Source organism: Delphinapterus leucas, chromosome 4, assembly GCF_059928025.1.
Source record: "Delphinapterus leucas isolate spDelLeu-1000000601 "Yukka" chromosome 4, BTC_Dleu_Yukka2, whole genome shotgun sequence".
Classification (NCBI taxonomy): Eukaryota; Metazoa; Chordata; class Mammalia; order Artiodactyla; family Monodontidae; genus Delphinapterus; species Delphinapterus leucas.
In genome coordinates, this window is record NC_143132.1 from 10,822,196 (window position 1) to 10,844,950 (window position 22,755).

The following is a 22,755-nucleotide window of genomic DNA, read 5'->3' on the forward strand; positions in this document are numbered from 1 at the left end:
TGGAAAAAGCCCAGAAGGAAATAGGTTAATGGAGCTGAATGCCCACTGGCTCAGGCCTTGACCACTCAAGGAAGGTCCAGGCTCAACTGAGTTGATCGAGCTGCACCTGGCCAATCAGGGGACCGAGTTGCCCCCCCATCCCCGCAGGTGGTACACACTCCTTCCATTTGTGATTGTTTTACATGTACAGAACATTTTTATATACTTGACCTCATTCAGTTTAGACAACCACCCTGTACATAGGCAGGGCAGTGATCGTTAAGCTCGTTTTACAAATGAAGACAAAGTGGTAACTGACTCACCTGGAGGGATGCCCACCTGTAGTGGCAGGAGGGTCAGGACTAGAATCCACGTCTTCCTATCAGGAAGTCCTCACAGCCCTCTCTAGCTGGTTCTATGGGTCAGTGAGGATTAGGTCAGGCTATGAGTAGTGGAGACCTAACCACAGAGATTTAAATAAAATAGAAGGTACCCTCCCATCCCCCACCAAAACAAAAAATGCTAAGGTGGCAGTTCAGGGCTAATATGATGGATCCACGATCATAAAGAACTCAGGGTCTTATCTTTTTCCTCTCCTGTCCTAGACTTGGTTCCATCCTCAACGTCACCTCATAGTCCAAAATGGCTGCTGAAAAAGCCATTGCATTAGCATTCCAGGTAGCAGAGAAGGAGAAAAGGAGGAAGAAGGGCTCATCCCTTTTCTTTTAAGGGGCTTTCCAGGAAGTCTCACACTTAAACCTTCCACTTAAATCTCATTGGCCAGACTTAGTTGCAAGGGAAGCTGGGAAAAGTAGTCTTTATTCTGGATGGTGATGTGGCCAGCTGAAAATCCCTGCTCCCCTTCCTTTGGGTGTTACCACTCATCCACTCACCAAATATTCGAGCACCTTCTATGTGCCTGTAACGTGTGGCCCGGACAGGGGCCCAAAGAAAGTAAGCTCAGGCCCTGGAGGCAGTCAGGTTGGTGGTGTGGAGTACCTCTCGGTCAGTGAGACTTTGAAGGTGTGGGGAGTGAGGGCTCGGAGTCCAGGGCCTGGCTGGGGAGTCAGGGGCAGAGCAGCAGGAAGAGGTGAAACTGGAGCCGAGGCCAGAGGAAGAGCAGGGACTTCATCACAGTGGGTAGAAGAAGAGGTCAAGTGTGCCCAGCTTACCCACTTCCCAGGGCACGGGGTATGTGAGTGCATGCGCGCACGTGTGCGTGCAAGTGTGCGTGTGGTGGGCAGGGAGCAGTGTGAGTGGAATGAAAGGAAGAATGCAAGTGTGGAAGGGACAGGAGGGAAAAAGAAAACAACGTGTTGTATGAGAAGGAGTTTGGGCTATTCTAGAAGGAAAGGAAAGACCCTGAAGGGTGTGGTGCAGGACGATGGGTTAGGGTGGGGAAGCATAAGTTTTCCCACCAAGGAGTCCAGCTCCTGGTTCAAAACCCATGTGTGGTTTTCCAGGCCTGACCGCAGGCAGTTACAAAGGTGTCACCCAGCAGGGCTCATAGGGGCAAAAGCCACCCTCCCCACAGCAGACTTGGTGACAGCCAGGGCCCTGCCGTCTCTGAAGGGAGCTGTAGTCCACGGCTCAGGCCCCTGACTTGGAGGGAGAGGGGAGAGGGGACTGCAGGCCCCAGGTCCTTGGGCTCTGCCCACTGCACCCAGCATCCCTCCCACGCTCAGAGCAGAAGGACTTGCCTCAAGCTAAAGGGGAAACTGAGGCCTTTACCCAGCACAGCTTCCCTGGGTATCCCCTCGCCCTGCATGTACCGGGGCCTTCAGTGCCCGGCCCCCAGATGCCACCCACCTCCAGCCCGGCCAGGTTCCCTTCCCTTTTCCTCTCGCATCTCCTTCAGCCTGTGATCATGCTCAAGCTTACTCCTTCTGCAAAAACCTTTCCCTCAACCCTGCCTTCCCCTAAGGCTACCAATGTCTCTGTCCCCACCTCTGAGGTGCACAGCAGGCGGCAAAGTTGGGGGAACTTCTTTTACAATTTTTAAATAATCAGCTCGTGAAGTCCCTCCAAATTTAATTCAATGGGGCTAATTGTGAATCTTTGAAAAGTACAAATCAGTACATTAGAGAGTGTCCAAAACATCTGGAAACTCAAGGGAAATATTGAGCCAATTATTTGAAAACTAACTAGTTATTTGTAATTAGCATATTGCTCAGACAAAAATTTGTTTCCTGACTTTGCAGACCACACACACACACAGACACACACACACTTGAAATTAGGATGCAAACGGCACTGTTTCTATTTCCTCATACCCTCCCCACTTCCCGCAGCCTGGCCTCTGTCCTCATCTTGTCGTCTTGAAGACTTGATGACCCACGACTTGGAAGAACAAGAACACCTGCCCACCTGCCCTGTCCTTGCATGGGAGTGAAGAGTACAGGCCCAGAGCTGAACTGCGAGGTCCACATCCTGTCTCTGCCTCTTGCCAGCTGGGGAACCTTAGACAGAGAGGTTAACCTCTCTGTGCCTCGGCTTCCTTATTGTGAGACGGGGACGGTGATACATGTTGGGGGTAATAGATGTAAAGCAGGAGGAACAGTTAAGGGCTAAACAAGGATTCGCAGCTACGTTCTCTCCCCTGCTCCCCAGCCTACTGGCTCCAGATGTTCCTTCCCAGCCCGGCTTCTGGCTCATCTCCCTCTGCCCATCGTTTAAGCCTCCAAAGGAGATTCAAGGACCACCTCATCGGCATCCCCTCGGGGTTTTCAAATTTGTTCACAGATTCCTGGTCTCTCCCGCATGGCTTCTGATGCCGTGGGTCTGGGGCCCAGCCCAGGGATCTGCACTTTAAACAGCCTCTCGTGTGCGATCACGTTTAAGAACCCAGCCTCAATCCTCTTTTCCCTCCAGACTCTCCGTCACCCCTGGCTTCCCTCCGACAAGGACGAGGCCCGTGGCATCTCAGCACAGCCGGGGATCTCAAGTCGGCTGAGTCGCAGTACTGTGCATGCGCAGGCCCGGCCCCTGCAGGAGGCTGGGAAGGTCGCATCCAGGCAGGTGTGCTTCCCTGAGATGAGAATTTGGTGACAGACAGGCAAGAGACGACCTTTTTTCAAACGCCCCAGATTTTTTGTTTGAAATATTCAGTTCCTGAAATATATTATGTACGGCTCTGCCTCGTTAAGCAAAGTATATAAAGACAGTTTCACCTTTCTTTAATGTCATGATGGGTGTCGTTCCTGGTGTGGGCTTGGCGATCGTACAGACGAGTTCTCAGGCCTGGTCTGCTGCTCAAAGACCGTCTCTCTTGCTCTGAGGTATTTCTGCCGCCAACAGCCTTTCTTCATATCTGATTCTAGTATGTTGTAAGCTCAAAAACCAAAAACGTGTTAGGAGCCCATCTAACAAGATGAAATATGATCTGTGTGAGGGATCCTGGGGCTCTCTTGTGCATGGAGGACGTAGATTCCAGTTTACGTTCTTTGAAACATCTTTCAGCTGCCCAGGGACGGTGGTCTTATGGAATCGTTCTCAGTTATGGTCCCGAGAGAGAGGCTGGGTAGGTGCAGTCAGATGGGGTCCTGGGTGTGGGCTTTACCAATCACTCCATCCACCCACGTGTTCATGCATCCAACCACTTATTTAAAGTCAAGCTACAAATCTACTGACTTCATGTACACACGGTTGGAATAGTATCAATAACTCCAACTACAGTAAGTCCCCTACATACAAACCTTCAAGTTTCAAACTTTCAAAGATGCAAACATGCATCTGGTTCCAGCAAGGAACCAGAACCTGTGCCATCAACGTCAGGCATGAGTGAAATTGCAGCTTGCCCTCCGTCTCCTATTGCTGACGACCGTTCAGCTCTACCATCTCCCACCTCCTCTCCCTCCTCCAGTCGTAACTCTTCTTGCCTGTTCACTCGATGCCAGCCCCTGGATGCCAGCTGTTGTGCTGCACCGCTGGATTCTTCAAGGTACTGGACTGTGAGATTAAAAATATTTTCGTGTCTGTTTTTTATGTATTATTTGCGCGAAAAGTATTATAAACCAATTACAGTACAGTACTATAGAGCCGATTGTGTTAGCTGGGTACCTAGGCTAACTTTGTGGTACGTACACACAAAATTGAACTTCCGAACGCACTCTCAGAACAGAACTCGTTCGTATGTTGGGGACTTACTATAGTGATTATCTCCCCCTAGTGGAAGAAGAGAATATCAGAAAGGTTAACTTAAACCCCAAAACACCGTTTACAGAAAACCTGTGGGCGTGGTCAATGGTTTATTCCTATCCTTAGATGATCTGCTACCGAATTTTCCAAGAAGACGGCCAGAAGTTCCACCAATTCCAAAACTGAGTTCTAAATCCCAAAGCCTAGAAACACACCTGTGTTTAAAATAAACCTGAACCTCTACTAGATGGGCATAGGGTCTCCGTGAAAAGCCAAGGCCACTCTTCATCCCCTGCCCTGGGATTTACGAGGCATATAGGTGTAAGTACATATGAGGAAAGGGTGCCCAGAGGTAGTGGGTGTGATGCCAGGCGTGCTGGGAGCCCATGATGCCCTCATCCTGCAGAGAGGTGAGGAAGCAGAGGCCGAGGCCCTAGCGCAGGAGCCTAGAGCAGGGTGGGGGGGGTCACCCGCCAGGCGGCAGAGTCCGCCCTGACAAAGGCAGGAGGCTAGGCCATGGCCCAGGGTCAGTTCTGGACCTACCTGAGCAGGTCAGGGAAGCGAGGGTGCCAGGCTGCATTTCACCTCTGCTCTGGTCATCTGCTCCTGCCGCACGGGACCCAGGCCACCGCGAGGCTCCCAGGCAAAGGCCAGAGCAGCATCCTGCAGGGAGGCTGAGGTGCGAGCATGAGGGAAAGTCCCCTTCTATTTTGGGATTTGTAGCTTGTAGAGTCAAAGTCTCCTGTATTTAAAACTTTGATTCTGTGTAAATTCTGTTTTCTAAATTGTGATTAGGAGCAGCCAGCAATCACAGTAAAACTTAAGAAAAATATAATTCCCTTTATTCCCCATGCTTAAAATTCCAAGTTCTGCCAACCTGAGCCAGGATGGCGTGGGGCAGGGGGGAGGTAGGGGGAGTATCTACTAACATGCCCTCGCACAGATTTTCCACGTGGCTGCCTGCAACGAGACCAAACATTCCACCATATTTGTGGCTTTGGCTACTGTTGCCTCATTCCTCATCCTCTGTGGTATCTGGAGAGAAGTGAAAAAACAGGAACCTTTTAATAGAGACCTCAGTCGGTTAGGGGCTGAGTCAAAAGACTTATGGACCCCACTCCTCTCAAATATTACAGTCTGCTGGGCATGTCCCGCCCTTCATCTCATATCAGCAAATCGGAACAAGCAGACTGGTGGGGAGAGGACAAAGCACACCTGGGATCCTCTTTCCTCCTCACAAACAGGCAATTCCTCCTAGACTTGGTGCCCACCGGGGCAGGAGGGTCTCATCCCGCACCCCTCCCTGCAAGGACCTCACGGGTCAGCAGAGGCACGATGCTCCTGGAGCAGCGAACAGCCCCTCCCCCCAACAATGAAAACACAAGAAAGAGCCGAAGTGCTCAGAGGAGAGAAAGTGGAGGAAAGGAGCGTAGGCACTAGGGCAGCAGGTTAGAGGGCTGGAGGGGTGGCTGAGGGACAGCAGGCTGATGCGACAGCTACGGCCCCGTCGTCTGTGGAGGTGCACCTGTGATCTGGTACCCACAGCCAGGAGATGCTAGAAATACAAAATTCCCTCCTCTCACTACACAGAGGGGTGTGTGTGTGTGTGTGTGTGTGTGTGTGAGAGAGAGAGAGAGAGAGAGAGAGGGAGAGGGAGGGAGGGAGAAGGAGAGAGAGACATACACCTACTTTGGCTTATTCCAAAGACCGGAGACACACTTTTTACAAAGGTATTTTATTTTAGTAAACAAAATACTGGTTCTTTTAAAAGCACAGAAAAATTCACATCGTTTTAAGTTAGACTATAGGCTGGGAGTTTATCTTCTGACATACCATTCAATAATTAAATCTTTCATCTCAGCCGGAGTCCACTCAAGCTGACATTTAAATTACAAAATCTAGAAAGGAAGACCAAAGGGAGAAGTATGAAATGTCTCACAGAGTAAGAGTGATTGTTTTACTCCCTCAGCATCAACCTTTAAGTTCAGCCATTTACACTTAAACAGAAACCACTGAAGCATATCTATTAAGGAATGAAGTTTTAGCATCACAATTTCCTTTCATCTAAAAAAAAAAAATCCCTTTTGTTTAAAACAAGGCTCCAGGCCAAGCTTTGATAAGCTGCCAGCCTAGGACGGGGAAACGGGCTGCCCTGGTCAGTTCTAGGCTCAGCTGGACAAGCCATCCCTCCCTACTTCACTGACGGGCCTCTACTGAAGTCTGTGGGAAGGAAGGAGCGATTAGGGCCTCGCACCTCGTCCTTTCTTTCTCTTTGTGGTTAACACACAAAATGATGACTCTGTGGATTAGAAATCCAATCAGCGTTTCAATGGAAACTGCCTTCCCTCACCTTCTTCAATTCTGAAGTGCTCCCTCTTCCCCCTCTAGTGCCTACTCATGAATTTCAGTCAATAAAACATCTTTTTTTTTTTTTGCGGTACGCGGGCCTCTCACTGTTGCGGCCTCTCCCGTTGCGGAGCACAGGCTCCGGACGCGCAGGCTCAGCGGCCATGGCTCACGGGCCCAGCCGCTCCGCGGCTTGTGGGATCTTCCCGGACCGGGGCACGAACCTGCGTCCCCTGCCTCGGCAGGCGGACTCTCAATCACTGCGCCACCAGGGAAGCCCCCAAAACATTTTTTTTTTTTTTAAAAAAAGGCAAGATTTCATAACAATAACTTCTTTGGCCTGGCAGGGCATCCAGCTCACTAAGGACCAGTGAGAGGACGGTCTCCTCCCCTGGGGTGAGAAACAGGAGCTGAGCGCTTCCCGCAGCTCCCTCCCTGAACTTGGCATTCAGGACCAGGACACAGTACGACCGGGAGGGACACACTGGGGTTGAACGTTCGACCTGGGTTCAGTTCTGGTTCTGCTCTTCACCATGTACAGTGGGGGCCACTTTTCAATCTGAATGGACCACACAGGGCCGTCAGGAGTGGTCAGTAACATCACTGTATGTGAAACGCTCAGCAAAATGCTAGCCCAGAACAGTCATTCAGTATGTTATGACAATTATTACTCATAAGTATGCTTTTTAGCCTCAACAAGTCTACGAGTACTGTAAGGGAATTCACGTCTACAGAAGTCTGTCTCAGAGTGGACAGAGGTTTTGGAGGTCACCAACCCAGTGGTTCCTACAGTGACCTGTTGCTGAGAAGACAGCATAAGAATCACCTAAAAAGTTTTCAAAAGAACAGATGCCAGACCCAACCAGAGGCAGAATGGAACCTCTCTGAGGCTGGACCCTGGGAATCTGCATTTTAACAAGCACCCCAGGCAAATCCTGATCATTAGTCAAGTTTGGAAACCACTGATCTAGAACTCCCTGCTACCATACTTGAATCCTCTCATTTTTAGAGAAAAGCATAGAACTCAACCTGAGAAGTGATGAAACTGGGTGAGCACAACAGAATTTAGGAAACTGCTAATTGTCCTAAGTTCGATCTGTAAGTGGGTGTTTAATAACTTCCTGGTGCCTTAACTCAACAAACACATTCTGGGCACCCCCTGCGCTCTGGGACAGGCACTGGGCTACAACAATGAGGAAGACTTTGTGCCCAGTGAGGCGGTCATCGGGAAGGCCCTCTGGCCAGGGGACCAACCAGCAAAGGCCAAGGGGCATGAACGTCTATCGTGGTCAAGGAATGGCCTGCAGGAGCGTAGAGAGGGGCAGCAAAGGGGGCAAACGTGACCGGGGTGAGGATACACCGGGAAGGGATTTATATGCCATACCTAGGAGGCATTATCCTGAGGTTAGCAGGGCTTCTTAATCTTAGGTACACGCAGGGGTCTTAAATGACCTGTGACCCCACTTCCTCCCCACCCCTGTCTGCAATTTTATGTACAATTTAGGTGCTTCTAGTATGTGAGCTTCTGCAGGGAGAAGGTCCACAACTGTCATGAAATTCTCAAGAGTCCTGTGAGCCAAATCCTGTTAAGCACCATTGCTCCCAACGAGGGGGAACCTGTGCAGGCTGAGAGCAGAGGTGTGCCCTGCGGCTCACCAGCAGACGGGGCTCGAGGGTCAGGACCTGCAGCCCGCACCTTATACGCAGCTGTTCTACCTCCTGTGACAGGTGGGGCTCCGCGCTCGCCCACAGCCTTCAGACCGAGGGATCCGGAATTCTCTGAACTATCCCATGCAAGGACAGGCCCGCCCTAACCCACTGTGCAGTCTGCATTTGCAAAGTCCAGGTACCTTTGATCTCCCTTTAGTTATCCTTCTTCTCTGACTGCTTCTTCTTTTCAGCTTCCAGTTTTTGCCGTTTTGCTTCCAATTTTTTCCTTTGGTATACTTTGGCTCCGGCAAACGCCAGGCAGAGAATTAATGTTTTCGCTGCCAAGATATACAGCAGCAGGGGCACGTGTTCAAGAACCTTAAAGAGGAAAGAAACTATCCTAGATGATCTATAATTGATAAGGAAGGTTTCTCTCATGTTCCTTCATTCAACACACATTTCCTGTGCACCTATTATGCACCAGGCACTACACTAGATGCTAGAGCTTCACTGATGTAGGACAGACGAGGTCCCTGTCCCCGTGTCACTGACAGTCTAGTTTTAGGTGCCCTTCATCACTCCCTTGTTGCTGGCTTCACAGAGAGGACCACCAGTGGCCTGCAGACGTCATAACTCTGCTCCCTCACAACCTGACCTTGCACTCTGCCGATCACCTGGCCCCCTGCGTCTGAGGCAGCAGCTCGGTCCAGTGCGAGAAGCCGGAGCCAGGGGATTGGTTCCAGCCCAGCTCTGCCACTGACTGACCCACTGGCAGACCGTGCGACCTGGGTCAGTCACTTGACTTTCCTGAGCTTCTGCCTCTTCACCTGCAAAGGGAGGTTGGACCAAAACTTCCTTCTGAGTTCTCCACCCTTATAGGATGCTGTGATTTTCTCTTGGTTCCAGCTACTCATTAGCACTGGTATTTGAAGATAAAATAAATATAAAAATAAAATACAATAAAACTTAAAACATTAAAACTTAGCTACTTGTTTATTTATAATTTCCTGTCGGAGGGAAGTTTTAACCCATTGGCTAGAATGAAGTCCGGGGAATAACTAGGGATTGGAATTACTCACTTTTTGCACCAGCAGGCTTTATTATGAAATTCTGTATATCACAAGTATCTCAAGGCAAATACTACACTAGTTTTGTAAACATGATTAGTATGACCTGAGTGATAACTATGAGCTTTCTGTGTGATTAAACATTCCTTCCCAAATAAAGTGAAAAGGTATGCCTTCGCTGAGAGATCATTATTCTAGAGGACGAGGTAGGATTCAGTCCAATGAAACCGTTAGGTTAAATGCCAAACATCACTTCTTATGCGCAGCATGAGTATAATGAGACTCTGCGATGGACAGTGCATGAGCCCCTCCCTCCAATGATCTAACTAAAGCTCATCTGAAACTAGTTCGTGAAACCTTTAGCTGAGGACAGTACGCTCGCAGACGTGGAGGGCTAGAAAGGATTTTAAAGACGACTTGGTCTACACCTTGTTCTACACACGAGGAGAGTAAAGCTCAGGGCAGTTGAGAGGCCCATCCACGTTACACGGCTAATTCACGAGGAGGCCAGAGTTGGAAGAGAACATTCCAACCCCTATGCCAGTTGTCCTTCCACTGATTCTTGATTTTAATGTAGTGGAATTAATGAAATCAACAAGTTATGTCCCAAGAACACCCTGAGTAACTAGATAATGGTTTTCAACCACAAAATCATTTTAAGGTAAAGAATACGCACAACATGTGCACTTCAGAACGCTCACTCTGGCCACAGTGTAAAAGACTAAAAATGCTACAACAGTGAAAGCTCTTATCCTGACGAGCAGAAGCAGCTTAGAATACCGATGTGGTGTCCAGGTCCTTCCTGCCTCAGACCTATGGCTAATCTCCCCGACTTCCCCACAGCAACCCTCTAACTCACTTACTTTCTTGAAGGTTCACATTTTAGGGACGAGGGTTGGCTCTATGTTTATAAGCCAGCTAAGAAAGAAAAGGTTGCTAAATTGTACCTCCCTGGAGCCAAAGACCACCAGCTTGGAGATATAAACTTCTTTTTACGTCCACTAGGACTTCCCAGGCTAACCGAACCCTGGCTTGCTCTGGCAAAAGTTACCCTCTTCCAATTCTCTCAATCTCTATGGGTGAGCCTCTGGAGTCCTGTTATAACCAAGCCCCCATCACAGCCCATGGTTCCCGTGACCTAAACCCAAAACTTAGCTGTGGCAGTTACAGGAATGTACATCATTGCAACCAGAAGTTAGAAACCCACTGAAATGGAAACACAACAACAAGTGGACCCAGGTAAGTGGTTTCAGTATTTACTTCCTTTTTAAAGCCTGTGGAGAGAAGGTGACAAGAGGCAGAAGTTTCGGGACTGAGAAGGGGCAGAGCAGTGGCAGTGGAGGTCAAGGATACCACAAGGGCTAAAGCGAAAGGTTTCAGGGCCCCTGTTCCTGCAACACTCTTGGACAGTTTTGCTAAATCTTCAGTCGTGTTAAATCTCCTCTGATTTCCTTCTAACAAACCCCTCACGTTAACTCCCCAAACCTGCAAATCTTCAAGGGAGTAAATGAGTAAAATATAGCTGGGTGGATTAGATCTATAACAATTTTTTAAACAAAATCCCAATACCTGTGTCGTGAGAATGACTGACTTTTTAAACGCACTCTGTTGCTAAGGTACTAATACACAAGTAGGGCTGCCTCGCTGATGACCACAGGCCGACCAAGCTAGAAAGGGAAGTACAGGATTCACCGGGGCCTCCATAATCCTTCAACCTCCGGGGGGGTCACCGCAATCAGGGCAGGAGAGGCCATTCCTTTCTGACACTACATGGAAGGGCGCCCCCCTTTAAACATGAAGCTGCTCCCTGGTAGCCCTGGAGCTGTGTGTCTGCCCGAAGTTGGGAAGGTACGGGCAGATTCTGTTCCTGACACAGGAAAGGACTCCTTTTGTGACAAGCAGGATTGGCCTGGGTGGTCAAGTGGGTCGATGTCACTCCACAATTAAAAAGAAAACTTTCTCTGCGTAGTGCCTCACCGGTACACATCAGAATCCCCTGGGAACTCACTAACCCCAGGCCTACGCAATCAGAAACTCTGGGCATGGGGCCACATCCGTATTTTAACCAGTCCTCATGGTGGTCACGCTGCGGCCTCGCAGCACCAAGCACACGGTCTGACCCTCGCTGGCTGACGTGGCCTCTGGTACCAGCTACCGCCTGTCGTCAGGCTCTGCAGAGGCTAAAAAGCCTTCCCTACATCTCACCCCACACTGCTCTCTACTTCCCCTACCCCACACCCTCTTACTGCCTTGTCTTTCCTTCCCAGCCTTTCTACTGGCAGCGCTGGAACCCCAACACAGGTGAAACAAACGCTCCCGCATCTCCAAGCCCTGCACAGAATGCTCACTCCGACTGCTGAATCTCAACCAGGCTCAGCCCCCAGAGCCCTCCCGCAGGGCCCCCCAAGCCCCATGGAGCTGGGGAAGGAGCGGGGTCTGTACTCTCCCACCTCCCTGATCCTGCTTCCAGACCTTTCCACTTCTTGCGATGAAAGCCAGCGGCTGTTCTGAACAAGGAAATGCTTATGATAATTGAAAAAATACATACAATGAGTTTGAAAATACACACATTACACATATATGTGGAAAAAGCACGGGAAGAAAATACACCAAAATTGTTCATAGTAGCCATCTCTGGATAGTGAGACGATACATGATTTTGATTTGATTTGATCCTTTTCGAAGCATCTATTTTCGTGACTGCTCTCTTAGCCAACCTCCAACCTACCCCATTCCATCTCCTTCCAGGAGGTAACGTGACACTCCCCTTCCCTCTCCAAGATGTGCTGACTATGCCCACAGCCCTCTGAATGCTTGCGGCTAACAGGAAACTCTCTGGTTGCCCTTGAGCTTCTGCTCCCACCAACTGCATCTAAGGTTTTACAGGGGTCAGTTGTGTTTATTCTGCAGCCAGTTTACTTAAGTAGCACTTGATGTTATAATAGATAATTTATTTAAACACGAGACTCATGAACTATGACTGTGTAAAGGAAAGGCTGTTTCCATGAAAACTAAGTTGCATGCTTTGAAAGACTCAATTTGAACTGGAAAAAAATGCAACTGTTGGCAACACAAATGTAAAAGACTAGAGAAGCAGAGCATAAAAATCAGGAAAGATCTTGTATGCAGATTGCTTCATCAGATCTTAGTCATCCACTTTAAAGAAACCAAAGTGTGAAATTATAGGTGAAACTTCAAAGGCATGGTTTTTGCAAGAAAAGTGAGGCAGATCTGAGGGCAGTTGATGTCCTCTCAAAGAAAAGGCCTAGCCTTCCTCCAAAAGTCTGGCACATAAATGTACATTTATCTGTCTTCATTTAAAATATTATGTATTATTATGATTCCTGCTTTAATCTACTTTTCTTCCTTCTTTTCTTGCTTCTTAATCAACCAATCCTTACAGAACTACTATTCTGAATTTTTACGAGCAGGAGAAAGAAAAACCCCAAGCCATCAATGTTTAATGGTATTCTTACCTTCCAGTTCATGCTGGGCCAACTGGGAGTTCCCTCCTGGTCAGTGCGGGCCACTCCACTCAGGCAAGTTGGAGAGGGGGCCGGAGCGGCAGGTCTCACTGTCCTGGTGGGGAAGAGAAGAAGCAGGTCAGCGTGGGCTTTCTAGAGCAGACCACCTTAGGAAGACTTCTCTTGCACCGAGAGAAGGCCCGTGAACAAAGACGGCAAGCTCTGCAGAGAGGAGGGTAAGCGTCCCCAACAAGGGGACCAGAGCCTGCTGGAAAGCAGAAGGCCTGGGTGAGGGTCGAGCTCTTGCTGAGCGGGTAGATGCCCTTGGCAGCTCTTCACTGGGGAAGGGAGCACAGCCAAGAGGAGGTGGCGGCACTGCTCCTGAGGGGACGCAGGCTCCTATTCCATTCATCTGTAGACGGAGGAGCCCAGGTCCAGGATCTGTTCCTCCTCCCACGCCCTGCCTTGAACGAGAGCTGGTCTGTGGATGAGTGTCATTTTATTTCTCAGGTCCTCTGAGTGTTAATTCAGGTAATCTCGGCTTTTTAAAATATCTGGAGGGAAGGGAATCAGTGATGGGGGAAAACAATATCCTAAGAAAGCCGTTCAAATCGAGAATTCCCTCTGAGACGTGAGGGAGACCTAGGGGAAGGTGAGGCAGGAGGTGACAAGGCAGGGACACGGCTGGAGCACAGGATTTGCTCTGAGGCCTCCTGCGTCACTATTTTTAGAATACGACACATACCCTAAGAGTCAGAAGACTTGAGCTCTGGATGAAGAGCCTACACACTCTGGTAAGTGACTTCCCTCTGGGGGCCTCCGTCCCATCTGCAAGTGAAGATGGGGGTGTCAACTAGATGGGCTCTGGGGCCCCTACTTTTTTTGCAGTTCGGCGACTTTCAGCATAATAGTCACAGCTTCGCTTTACTGGGCCCGGCTGTGCTGAAGTGCACTACATGCGTTAACTCAGCTAGTCTTCACACCAGCCCCATGAGGCGCAGTTTACCGTCTACACTTTGGAGATGAGGAAACAAAGTTTCTGTGACACGTCCAGAGTCACAGTGGGGACTGAGATTCGAACTCATCCAGTGCGGCTCCAGAGTCTTATCCTAATGCAGACAGAGAGCTTTGCGGTAAAAAATCATGGGGATGCTTCTCTTTAAAGGTACTTACAATTAGAATCAAGAAAGCAGAAAATTTCACAGGCCTTTAGAATGGGGCTGATGAGATAAACTTCAGGGAAGATGGTTTTTAAAATTTTCACTTACAAAAACATCTAAATAGAGAAAGTTCAGACCTCATTTACTCAAGGTCATAGTATGTTGAAAACAAGCTAGCAGTTGGCACAAGATAGCCAAGTTTTCCCCGTGACTTTTTCAAAGTCAGATAAGCTAACAACAGGAATTTACACCATAAATCTGTTTACATGCGATGACCGTGACTGAAGGTGTGCATTACCTTCACGTATAAATGGCCTGTTTGTCTTTAAGTAGCAGCAGATTCTGCCCTGCACTGGAGAAATATTTCCTACCAGGTTATAACCTGCTGCTGGAATTTTCACTTTGAATAATCTCTAATAATCTCAGGAATCAGCCATGTTGTAAATTAAAATGTTTAAGGTTGTGCAAATTTTATTTTTACAACTCCTGCTTTTACTGAGTTGTCTGCAGATATAAGTAGACACGTTTGGCTGTCCCCCACACATTTTCTGAGCCCAAATTACATACTCGGTGAATTGAAGTAGGTAAGATATTAATTCCCAAGGTCAAGGACCACGAGTAGGTCCAGAAAGGTTATGGGGGAAATAAAAAGAACGCCCGGGGGTCTGGTCCTCTGGTAAACATGTACTATGTTTACTCGCGGTGTGACCTTGGATGAGTCACTGGGCCTCTCTAAGCCTCAGCTCCCTTGTCTGTAAATTCTCCTTCAAAGATTGGATCATGAACACTAAGCACCATGTTCAGCACATGAAAAGCACTGAACAAATTATCAACCGTAACTGTTATGATAAATACCTCTTTCCACTAATGGACATGTCAAGCTGCAGGACACAAGCAAGTGGCATCCAGGACAAAGTGTGACAGCAGGGTATAAAGAACCACCACTGGGCAACCAGGAGAAATGGACTCTATTCTTGGTGGCACCAGTGGCAAGGCATGTGACCTGGGGCAAGCCATTAGCCTCTCTAAACCAAAGTGTTATCATTTTAAAAACCAGAACCCAAAGAACAATGCTGCAACACTGAAATGCCTAAGTCACCACTCTCTTTGATATCACAGAATCTGACTAAAAATATACTGGCAGCTGCCTCAACATCATATCTAGAGTGATAAAATTCAATCTCTTTAGGAAAGAAACATATTTAAAGTCCATCTGCAAAGCAGTGGAAGGGGTGCATTGAGGGTGGGAGATGAGAGGGCAAATCAATCAAACTCATCCCCACCCACTGCCTCCAAATGATAACTTTTCTCCATCTCCCTTAAATTACAGGCTCCAACTCAGCCATTTTTGTAGCACCCTGCAGGACTTCAGCAAATGAGAACAACTGAGAAAGCTAAAAATATCACCAAGCTATTTGCTCTGCTGCCATATGTACACCTGGTGCAATATTAGAACCAGGAGGCAGCTGGCATCTGAGGGCTGAACTGCAAAAGCCAACAAGACCGGGACAATTTTGAGAGGCATAAAATCTGTGAAGTGCAGGAAGTTTTAAGCTTCCCCTGGAACTATCCACCGTCTTAGCTTAAAACCCAAAAAGAACAATGGCTTAGGAAGAAATAATTCTCTTTACTTCACTGCAAAAATATCCTGATTTCTCCTTTGCCAGATTTCTCCTAAAAAACAGAAGACCCAGTGGCTTATTTTGATTAGGCCAATTACAGCAATATGGACAATGTGTAGTCTACAATTTTCTTCTTGGCACAACTAACACACCCAAGGGTCGGTCTGTCTCTGGGTGTCTCATTCCAGCCACTCATTAGGTTGTGTCCTTAGTTTGAATTGTCCGAAGTTGTTCTCATTCCCCGTCTCTACCGTTTTCACCTCAACCCTTCACCCAGTCATCTGAAGTAGAGATAGGTGCGGGGAGGAGAGGGTTCCAGTTGAACCTTGGGTATCACTTGGTCGACCTCTGAGCCCCACGCCCGGGTCAGCCGGGGTTCCCAGGGCGACGGGCTGAGCCTCGGCTCCTCCGTAGCCGGAGGGCCGGGCCAGGGTCCGCTACAGCCGCGATACCTGGGAGCAACGCCTACCCCGCTCAGACCCGAGGATGAGGACCACGGGCGACCACTGCTTCCCCGCCCCCCCCATTCTACAGAACATTCCAGGGCATTCGCTCGCCCCCAAATCTCTCTGGCGGGAACCACCTCTGGGTTCCCGCCTCGGCCTGCGTGCCAGCCTCAACACGCCGCCCCCGGCGCCGGATCCGCCGATTTCGCGGCGCCTGGACAATCTAGCCAGGCAGGACGCTCTGCGGGGCGGGGGGGGACGTGACCGCTGTCAACCCCGCGGTCCCCGGGGGCCCGCTGGAGAGCGTCCTGCAGAGAAAGTGCAAAAGCGGGGCGGGCCGCCGAACTCCACAGCGCCCCCAAAAAGCTGCCGGGTCTCGGGTCAGGATTCGGCAGACACGGACGCCATCCACTTACAACTCCAGGCCACGGAAGATCCAGCTCGCCGCCAGAACACGAACCACGACTCCCACAATGCCGCGAGAAAACTACATGTCCCAAAATGCACCGCTCCGCGCGCCGGCGCAGTGGGCTCCGGCCACCTCGGAGTGTGCGCCGCTGCTCGCGCTGGCGCAGTGGGCCCGGGCCGCCTGGGTGGGTGCGCCGCTCGTCGCGCATGCGTTTTGGGCCGGACGGCCTTCGTGGGGCCGTGACGTGGATCACCTGGCGGAATCGCCCTGGCCCCGGGCAGGTTCTCGTTCTGAACTTACCTGAGCTGGAAGACGGCGGTCGGAGGGCGGGCGTCGCGGGGGCTCCTGCCGCTCAGCCGTCTCGCATCCCTGGACGCTCCTCGCTGTGTGCGACTGAGGGCACGTGGCTCCCCAGAAGTTTCCAAATTTAGCGTTCATGTTCTTTGTCCAAAATGCGTGTGTTTTCCCTTGGGATAGCAGTAGGGTGCCCGGTACTAGGTTCCCAGATTCCTTCATTCAACAAGCGCTTAGAAAACCGGAACGGAGTTTGAGTCCACTCAGTCCCTGCGGCACGGGAGGGCGCAGACTGGCCACCCTCCCCCCGCCCCCCCCTCCCCCAGTTCAAGGATAACGAGAGGGAGGTTCACAGACTTCTTACTACGTGCTTGGCTCGCCATTTTTTGGTTGAGGAAACTGAGGCAAGGGAAGATGATGTGGCCGGCGCAGGAAAACGTGTGAATTGGAGTGGCAAAATCTAGATTTGAACCCAGGCAGGCAAACTCCGAATCCCATTGGGACATCTTGGTGGTGGTGAAGAACGAAATGTTAGGGAGTGCAGAGGAAAGGACAAACTGGAGGATTGGGGAGAGGGGGGATAGTTCTGTCAACAAGTGAAGTTTTCCTGGAGAAAGTAACTAAAATAGCTTTGTTCTAAGCACTTTGTGGCAATTTTCTAATTGAAGTCTCCCAACAAGCCTATAAAGGACATAATATGACTGTAACCACTTCACAGATGAGGAAATGGAGACACAAACTGATTAAAGTAAATTGTCCAGGGATGGGGCTTCCCTGGTGGCACAGTGGTTGAGAGCCCGCCTGCCGATGCAGGGTGCACGGCTTCGTGCCCCGGTCCGGGAAGATCCCACATGCCGCGGAGCGGCTGGGCCCGTGAGCCATGGCCGCTGAGCCTGCGCGGCCGGAGCCTGTGCTCTGCAGCGGGAGAGGCCACAACAGTGAGAGGCCCGCGTACCGAAAAGAAAAAAAAAAAAATTGTCCAGGGTTTTAAAACCAGCAAGCGCCAGAGCTGGGGTCTGACTCTGGGTAATCTGGAGCTAGACTCTCTCAGGGCAGCCACTATAGTCCATAGGTTCCTTTTCAAATCGCTTCTGATCTATGCTGTAAGAAGTAAATGGGGCTCAGGTCATTTGGAGCCAGTAGACCAAGCAGAAGGAACTCTAAAAGCAAACGGGGTGGAAAAGAAAACTAGCAAGTTGTTTGAACTGGCATTTTCAGTTGCCAGGTTGAAAGTGGGAAGCCTGGGTTTGGTGGAAATTGAAGCTGGAGTGACAAACGGGGACAAGTGGCAGCAACTGTATACCCAGTATGCTCGTAAACATTGGGCATTTCTCCCATTCCCCAAAAGTAAAGTTGGTACTGATAACCATCTATGTTGGCCCCATATACTTGAGTGATGATAATAAAACACACTTAATTAGGAAAACCTAGGTTTTCCCCCCTTAATTTGTTTCCTTGTGTCAAAGATAAACAAAGCTGGACACCAGTTCAAGTGTTAAGGATAGACTTTATTAAGCAACTATTGCAATAGGGGAGAGAGTCCAGCATGAACTGAACTCAGCTTTGTCTTGCCAGAGGTAACTGGGCATTTTAAAAGGGGAAGGAGGGATTGGGGCTGCAGGCACTTGAGCAGAGTCAGGGAAGTGGAAATTTACAAAAAGCAGAGGGGATTGGTCAACCTGACCTGGGCTTGTTAACAGACGCTTCTCGGGAGGAGAAACAAAGTTCGATCTTTATGACTGTCCGCAGTGGTGCATGTTAGAGCAACGTGCCCACAGGTTGGGGAGAGTTACTCCTTGAATGTTGGCACCTCAAAGAGACAAGACAGTTCTGGGTGGTAAGGATTTACACCTCAAAGGGGGAGACAAAGGATTTATAATTGTAAGATTTCTAAAATAGCTGCCCTAGGAGGGATTCAGGGGGCTGATTTGCCTACCATCAGGTTTTGGCTGGCACAAAAAGTAAATTGAATTTTCTTAGGCAAGCACTTTGAAGCGGGCTGGGGTCCCCTTAGGGACGCAACCTAGAGCTGTTAGAAACTATGGTAGTGTTAGTTCAGATGTGGGGAGGTGGATGATATCTTTTTTGCCAAGAATGTGTAGTGTTTATAGGGCAAGAGGTCTAGTCAAGAAGAAGGCTCAGAGGAGCCTGACCAGAGTTTGGTCAAAGACATAGTCATTGTCAGATGGTAGAAACCTTGGATTCCTGTCTGGATCCAGACCCAAGGCTGAGATTTTGTAGCCTGGGTTGCTGCTCTGGGCACACTGGTGAGAATGTTCTGTGTGGTACAGCATTTCTGGGTTTCTGATCTAAGGAGGGAAACCACTCTTGCCGTATCTGCTCTTGGAACGTGAATGGCTTTCTCCAAAACTGTATTTAATGCTTCTGTTAGCATAATTGCATCTTTGTTATTAGGAAACAGACCTTGTATATATCTCACTCTAAAGACACAAAGCTTGTAATCCATATAAGACGTTGAAGAAGGACTCCTGTTTTGAATTTTGTCTTAGTGCCCTGAGACTTGAGGCTCTGCTCACAATTGCTCTGCTTGGCTGAGTAGATGGGAAGCTGGAGGAAGAGAAGAGTGTAAGGGGGCATGAAGCTTCCTGAAGCTACAGCCCGTAAGTCCGTCTTGCCATTGGCTTTCTCCTCTCAGCTACTCTCTAGACCTTAACCCGACGTAGGCGAGGCCTCTGTCCCAGCTCTAGCTCTGCCCCGGCTCTAGCTCTGCCCCCTTTGTGTTGCTCTCTGTTATAATGTTGTCACATTATATCGTTTTGATGTTCACGTGTCTGACTCCGCCTCGACTGAGTGAGTTCCTGCAGCTCTGGGAGTCCCGTTCATCTCTATACTCCTGGGGTCTAGGCCAGTGACCCAAGTAGATAGATATTAAATGATGCTTGATTGAATTGATGAATGAAGTCGCCTAATCTGTGGACTGGAGATTCCCGTCTACAAATGAATGGATTCTCCCCTAGAAGCTCTAGAAGAACACAGCCCAGTGAGTCCCAGTTCAGACTTCTGACCTCCAGAAGTGTAGAAGAATATATCTCTTTGTTTTAAGCTGGTACATTTGTGGTAATTTGTTACAGCAGCAGTAAGAATCTAATACAGGATTAGGAACCAGCATGGTGCCGACCTTCGGTTCCAGACCCGCTCATAACCGTCCTGAGATAACCCATGAACCCTTGGTGTGCCTGCTCTTTGAACATGCACTTTCTTGTAAATTACCCCTTACAGCCATGGTTGCTTCAAGACTAATGTTGACACAACTGTTTCCATTAGCAAATAACTTCCAAAACAGGAAGCACAGAGGCTATTTTCTTAAGGAGTATGTTTTGACAGTCTTTGGCCAACTCTTGACTAGGCTTATTTATTTATTTGTTTGTTTGCTTGTTTTTTCCTGTGCCTAATTTTCTGGTATTAAAGCACCCAGACTCTCTAGACATCTGGAAAGAGAAGAGAACAAAAAAGAATACTATGATCTCCAAGGTGTCTTCCAGCCCTGACATTCTGTGATATTGTGAACCCCAAGCTTCAAAATACTAAGCGGTTAACAGTCTAGCTCTTCAACAGACAGCAACAATTCAGCCACTTTCAGTATGTAAGTGACAATAAGTTTCTTGAAACTAAGTGGAAATAAGTAACTGTAAATAGGGAAAATACATTGAGTGAAAAGAGTTGTTTATAAAGCAGTGTTACAATGTTTTATTACTTTTTCTATAATAACAAGGACTTTTAAAAGTTTTCTGTGAAATTTTAAATGTTAATTAAAAGGTATGTTTCTGTTGCACCAGGTAGTTCTTAAAGATTCTATTTCTCTGGTGTGGACTCTTTGCCCTTGTGAAATTTTGTTCTGTCTTCAGACTTCCAAATAAACTCAATGCTAGGGAAACAAGACACATAAAGGAACCCCGTGGTTCTATTCATTCATCACTTCAGACTCTACACTCATGAATTAATAAATAAATGCTCCTACATCAATCCAGTGAGCAAGTGACAGATTTTTGAACCCCAGCTTCTGGGTAATACACCTGGGTTATTTATAAATTGATTTAGTCACAAACAAAATGTTTCATGAGGAAGAAGATTCAAAGATTTGTTAATCTCTCCTTTCTAGCCCCACTGCCACTGCCCAGGCATGTTACTTCCAATTTGGCTTTATTTTCACTATTGACATTGATTAAAATGACATTGACATTGCACGAGAAAGAAGAGAGGTCTTCAGCATAAATTACTGCTCCAGTGAGCAAGCATAAATCACTGAGATTGAAATGTCCCCTGTCTTAGTTGACCAGCCACCTGATCTCCATGAAAATTCTCAACAGAGAGCGAGGAACTTAGTGTCTTCTAAGCATGGCAACTTGGATTGGCTCCATGACGCTGGCTTCTCTTCATATTTGCATATCAGACGTTGGCTGTATGCCTCTCTCGCTAATCAAGGAGACACTCTGAGCCCCTCTGCACCAGTGTTCTCGTGGATGGTGGCCCTTGATTCTCCCAGGTTCACAATTTGACTTTTGTACTTGTCTTGCCAGTCCTCCACAATGTACTGGTGGTACGGGTCGTTGGAGTGTTCTCGTCTCTTGGATTTCACTGTGCTCACCAGGATGGCTACAATGATGAAAGAGAACATTCCGATCATAACCATAAGGTACAAGATGACATAGTAGAAGTTCTCAGCATCGACCTTGGCTTGCAGGGCCTCTTGCGCAGCTGTTGTGTTCCTGCGCCAGTTGTCCATATAAGTCACAAAAATCCTTTTGAAGACATATTCCAGTGTCTGTGTCAGATTGGATGGAGTAGGCATATTTCCCTCCTGCTGCAATTTAAAGAATAAAATATATGAACAAGCTTAAGAAAATGAATTCTTTCTGCATTTGGCTACCTTAAGGGATGGTGCGAGGGGCATGCAAGGGGGGGAAGTAATATTATTTCTTCTTTACCTGGCTGGTGACTGAGTGAGTGCATACTTTGTTATTCTTTAAATTTTCTTTAAATTTTTCCCTCTGCTACCTCCTCACCCTTTGGGGCCTAGCTTAACTTGATGCATTGTTTGCATTCATGATATCTTACAATAAAAGTTTAATGGAGTACCTAAAACTATATGTGTTATGATCCCAATTTAAATATGTGAATAAATATACATGCAGATGAAAATGGAAAAAAGACTGGATAAATAAATAGTTCAAAGTGTTAATAGTGGATGGTAGGGAAGCAGGGGACACGGGTTCGTGACCCGGTACGGGAAGATCCCACATGCCGCGGAGCGGCTGGGCCCGTGAGCCATGGCCGCTGAGCCTGCAAGTCCGGAGCCTGTGCTCGGCAACGGGAGAGGCCACAACAGTGAGAGGCCCGTGTACCACAAAAAAAAAAAAAAAAAAAAAAATAGTGGATGGTATACTCACAGATGTTTTTTCCTTATATTTTTCTTCTGTTCAAAATTTTCATCAATAATCTTGCATCCATTACTTTGTTTCTAAATAGGTCAGTCACCTCACAATGGCTAGCACAATGCCTTGTTCATAACAGATACTCAACAGACATCAGCTGAATGAAGCAATGACTGATGTATGTTCTGTGTTTTCAGAGACTTATGGGTCAGAAGCTTGCAAGGGGCATTGACAGACTTTGCAATCTGCTCCATCTCCTATGTCTAGGCAGTGCTTTTTCCAGTTATACCAAAGAGATGAGTATGTGTATCCATATTTGAAAGAAGTACTTTAGGCAAGTGATACGAAGGAACAACCTGAGAGATCATTGATATTTCTCAACTCCCACTCCCTTCTCCATCCTCACTTTCGCTGCGCGGCCCCCAGCATCTCTCACCTGGCTGATACAATGCAATGCAATACAACCGTCCCCAAAACTACCTCCCCAGGGCCGCATCTGCCCCCTTCTGACCTGCACGGCAGTCGGTGTGCTCTTTTTAAGAGGGAAATGGGAGCACATCATTCCCCTGTTTTTAAAATGATGCAATACCTTCCTGTTCACAAAATAAAATCCTCATTCTTTAACGGGTTTACCTGGCCTGGCCTGGCTGGCCCCTGACCACCTCCCCAGTTACTCTCCGCTCGTGGCAACTGGTCTTCCTGGCCTGCCTTCCTCCACATCAGTAAACCTTCTCCTGCTTCAGGACATTTGCACATTCTGTTCCCTCAACCTGGAATACTTTTCCCCT

General features: G+C 48.3%; 2 protein-coding genes across 3 annotated transcripts in view; both read right to left on the reverse strand.

Moving 5' to 3' along the window:
* The window catches only part of SMIM11 (small integral membrane protein 11), a 31,143-nt gene extending 14,873 nt beyond the window's left edge, over positions 1 to 16,270 (reverse strand). The window contains exons 1-4 of one of the 2 annotated variants that reach the window (XM_089910281.1): positions 13,389 to 16,265; positions 12,656 to 12,758; positions 8,313 to 8,490; positions 6 to 6,014 (exon numbers count right to left, since the gene is read on the reverse strand). In XM_089910281.1, coding sequence (XP_089766407.1) covers positions 8,326 to 8,490; positions 12,656 to 12,667 — 177 coding nt within the window. In that variant the 5' untranslated portion in view covers positions 12,668 to 12,758; positions 13,389 to 16,265 and the 3' untranslated portion in view covers positions 6 to 6,014; positions 8,313 to 8,325. Of the gene's footprint in view, positions 1 to 5; positions 6,015 to 8,312; positions 8,491 to 12,655; positions 12,759 to 13,388 lie in introns of those variants that run through there. The other variant, XM_089910282.1, reaches the window with a different exon arrangement.
* Positions 16,271 to 20,575: 4,305 nt separating this feature from the next.
* KCNE2 (potassium voltage-gated channel subfamily E regulatory subunit 2) lies at positions 20,576 to 21,562 on the reverse strand. Its single transcript, XM_022553041.2, has one exon. It carries the CDS (start codon positions 21,382 to 21,384, stop codon positions 21,013 to 21,015), a length of 372 nt encoding a protein of 123 aa, XP_022408749.1. The 5' UTR covers positions 21,385 to 21,562; the 3' UTR covers positions 20,576 to 21,012.
* Positions 21,563 to 22,755: the final 1,193 nt, after the last annotated feature.

Bases quoted from the DNA above. Each gene is read 5' to 3' on its own strand.
- KCNE2 (XM_022553041.2), bottom strand. From the start codon at position 21,384: ATGCCTACTCCATCCAATCTGACACAGACACTGGAATATGTCTTCAAA.